The sequence below is a fragment of the Limulus polyphemus genome, unplaced genomic scaffold (genome assembly GCF_000517525.1).
Source record: "Limulus polyphemus unplaced genomic scaffold, Limulus_polyphemus-2.1.2 Scaffold8026, whole genome shotgun sequence".
NCBI lineage: Eukaryota > Metazoa > Arthropoda > Merostomata > Xiphosura > Limulidae > Limulus > Limulus polyphemus.
The window spans coordinates 1,787-5,673 of record NW_013673636.1 but is presented as its reverse complement, the minus strand read 5'-3'; the positions used below and the strand labels follow the sequence as shown (position 1 = coordinate 5,673).

General features: G+C 34.5%; 1 protein-coding gene across 1 annotated transcript in view; it reads left to right on the top strand.

Moving 5' to 3' along the window:
• The window catches only part of LOC111083053 (probable methyltransferase TARBP1), a gene marked incomplete at its 3' end in the record, with an annotated part of 30,597 nt that extends 26,995 nt beyond the window's left edge, over window positions 1-3,602 (top strand). Inside the window, exons 10-12 of the mRNA XM_022379275.1 lie at window positions 1,570-1,795; window positions 2,010-2,162; window positions 3,331-3,602. Coding sequence (XP_022234983.1) covers window positions 1,570-1,795; window positions 2,010-2,162; window positions 3,331-3,602 — 651 coding nt within the window. The remainder of the gene's footprint in view (window positions 1-1,569; window positions 1,796-2,009; window positions 2,163-3,330) is intronic.
• Between the last annotated feature and the right edge of the window lie 285 nt (window positions 3,603-3,887).

The following is a 3,887-nucleotide window of genomic DNA, read 5'->3' as shown; positions in this document are numbered from 1 at the left end:
GTAGCACAAGATAATTAGTGTGCAGACCATTTTCATTTATATAGTGCTCTGTGAACACTCAGTGTACAATCACTAATTCTTAGGTATTGTAAAGTTTGTAATAACATATTGGCCCGGCATGGCCAGGTGGTTAGGGCGCTCGACTCGCAATCTGAGGGTCGCGGGTTCAAATCCCCATCACACCAAACATGCTCGACCTTTCAGCTGTGGGGGCGTTATAACATGACGGTCAATCCCACTATTCGTTGGTAAAAGAGTAGCCCAAGAGTTGGCGGTGGGTGGTGATGACTAGCTGCCTTCCCTCTAGTCTTACACTGCTAAATTAGGGACGGCTAGTTCAGATAGCCCTTGTGTAGCTTTGCGCAAAATTGAAAAAAAAACAAAACATAATATGTATTATAAATATATTAGTACAGAAAGCAATTTTCAGATGGAAAAAAACTTAGATATTTTAAATAATTTTATAATCAATGCCAAAAGTATTTACATAAATTTATAAATTATGACATCAATAAAATTATAATATATACAATAAAAATAATCCCCGAATTGTATTGTTGAAGAACTAATTAGAATTGTTTATTTGCACATTTTTATATTTTGTACAGGTGGATTAATGTAGTTGTATCACCTTCCCCATATAAGACCTGCTACTGGGTGGATCTTTAGAACCATTGAAGATCCAATTAGTGGTATGGAAGGGTGGAAGATGGGAGCTATACTAAAAGCAAAAGGTTGGGGCTTAGTGTAGTAATATCTTAACATCTTGGTATTTATTTCCAACCATCATATTGGGAGCTGGAATGCTAACTTCAAGTACAGTTTTGCTGTTGATCTATTGAGGCAGTTATTACTATTTTTTATTATTTTTTGAACAACTACCATCCCACATCTGGCTACAGACAGCGAAAGGTGGTAAAGATGTCGGACGTTGTGGGTTAGAGAATTAGAGAACCCACATCTGGCTACAAACAGTGAAGGGTGGTAAAGATGTCGGACGTTGTGGATTAGAGAACCCACATCTGGCTACAAACAGTGAAGGGTGGTAAAGATGTCGGACGTTGTGGATTAGAGAACCCACATCTGTCTACAAACAGCGAAAGGTGGTAAAGATGTGGGAAGTTATGGGTTAGAGAACCCACATCTGGCTACAGACAGCGAAAGGTGGTAAAGATGTGGGAAGTTATGGGTTAGAGAACCCACATCTGCTCCTTTTTTTAAGCATGTGTGAATGGCAAAATGGATGTTAAACTGGATAGATAATGTATCCCTAATGCAATTTGGATCTCACTTCCTCCTCAAAAAACCAGGGAACATTATATAATGACCCACCTTATGATTTCTGTGCTATGTTGAATATTTATTTTGTGGCTGCATTTTTATTTATTTGTTTTTTCTTCAAGTATGTATTTATTTTACCCCTCTGTACAAAATCAGATCTAACTAATGTATGTATATATATATATATGTGCATGTAAACACAGTTTTTATGCAGAGTGGGTTACATTTAATATTTGAAAGTTTGTTTTTTTTTCACCTGATAATAATCTGATTTCAATTTCACTTTAGCAGCAAGCTTAAGGAAGACAAAGTAGTCAGGACCTATGCTGTGTGCCTTATAACACTGATGAAAGAATCATACCAAGAGCTAGCTAGTAGGATCATTGACTCCCTCATGAGGCTAAATGAGGAACTAAATGCTTCCAAATCACGTTATTTTAACAATTCTCTTCACCATCTCACGAAGACTAGAATCTGGCAGTCCATACTGATTCTATATCCCTCTTTAGACAAGGTCTGAGTATCCTTTCTTTATTTTTATCAAAACATTTAATTCAACATCTTTTTATAACTTAAGTAATGAATAAATTGTCATTAATTTAGGTAACCTGTCATAAACTTCTGAAATCAACTTACGACCTTTTGGAAGAAGAAAATCAACAACCATCTGTTCGATACCTTCTAGAGTTTTTATAACTTAAGTAATGAATAAATTGTCATTAATTTAGGTAACCTGTCATAAACTTTTGAAATCAACTTACGACCTTTTGGAAGAAGAAAATCAACAACCATCTGTTCGATACCTTCTAGAGTTTTTAGCAGTACGAATTCTTCTTGTTTATCCAGAGTTTCAAGATGACTTGAAAGAAAATCTAAATGAAGTAAGGTATTTTTAAATAGATGTATACTTAGTCAAATCTTTGTAATTACTACCATATGCTTACTCTCAAAAACTATGATATTACAAAATCATTAATTTCTTGTCCACCAATATTTTCTATCTGAAATGTATATGTTTCTACTACTAAGAATTGTTACAATAAAACAAATTGAATAAAAAAATGCTGAAAAATCAGACTTTGATACCAGTGGTAGGCACAGCACAGATAGCCCATTGTGTAGCTTTGTGTGGATGTATGTATAGTTATGGATGTATGTGTACATGTGGTTTTTTGTGTACATATCACAGGAATACATTAGCTACATTCTTCTTTGTGTGGATGTATGTATATGTATGACAGTAATACATTCACTACATTCTTCTTTGTGTGGATGTATGTATATGTATGACAGTAATACATTCACTACATTCTTCTTTGTGTGGATGTATGTATACGTATGACAGTAATACATTCACTACATTCTTCTTTGAAAATTCCAGTTTGTTAATATATTAAATAATGTCCTGGGGAGGAAAAAGGAAGAGAGGAAGTGTCATTGTAGAAATTCAAATTGTAATTTGTTAATATATGTTCATGTATGTGTACATATCTGTGTGTGTGTACTAATGGATGTGTGGGTATATGTATATGTATAGATCTACGTGTGTGTACATATCTGTGTGTGTCTACTAATGGATGTGTGGGTATATGTATATGTATAGATCTACGTGTGTGTACATATCTGTGTGTATGTACTAATGGATGTGTGGGTATATGTGTATGTATTGATGTACGTGCATGTATGTATATGTATAGATCTACGTGTGTGTACGTGCATGTATGTATACGTATGGATGTATGTGTGTGTACGTGTATGTATAGATCTACGTGTGTGTGTACGTGTATATATGTATATGTATGGATGTACGTGTAATTTGTTAATCTTATTTTTCATTCAGATGAATATTTGTATACAAACTGTCAGAATAAAACAACAACAACACATTAACAATTTAGAAATAGGTAAAAAAGGAACATCTGAGATTCTAATATTGGAATAGTGGTTTTAAGTATCATTCGAAGACCTACTCTCTGTCAATGTAGCTTTCAGGATGTATAGATCTCCACCTGGATTAACCTATATCGGGATGTTTTTGTTAATTATTAGGCTGGAAGAAGGAGAGTAGGCAGTGTAGTCTCCTTCTTGTCAATCCTGGTTTTACTAAGTTCCTCACTAAAACCCGATTTACTAGAAACTCACCTTCTTCAGTGGATGCCTCGTGTAATACCATGGTGTATGGCTCAAAATTTCAACACTAGGATATATGCTCAAGTTGCCATGTTTAAGCTGTGGAAACTGTCCAAATGTTACAACTTGAAAGCTGTTCAGAAAATATGTGAGCCACTGCAATCTTGCTTTGAATTCAGTACAGAAAGTAGGTGAGTTGTCATTTATTATACTACTACATAGTTGTTTACTGTAAATGTTTTGATGCTTATGGATGAACTTGAGATCTGTGTTTCATAAAAATTGGGTCGTATCACATAAAAGGATTAGACAAAAAGTAGAAACACTGGACATTTTGTGTTTCCCAAGCTTTATCTCATGTGACTTGTGTATAAAATCACTATATAAAGGTTTAATTATTTGGTTTTAAATCAGTTTCATTCAACATGGCAAGACAGCTGACCCATGATGCTTCCAATGAGGCCTAAGTATTTAAG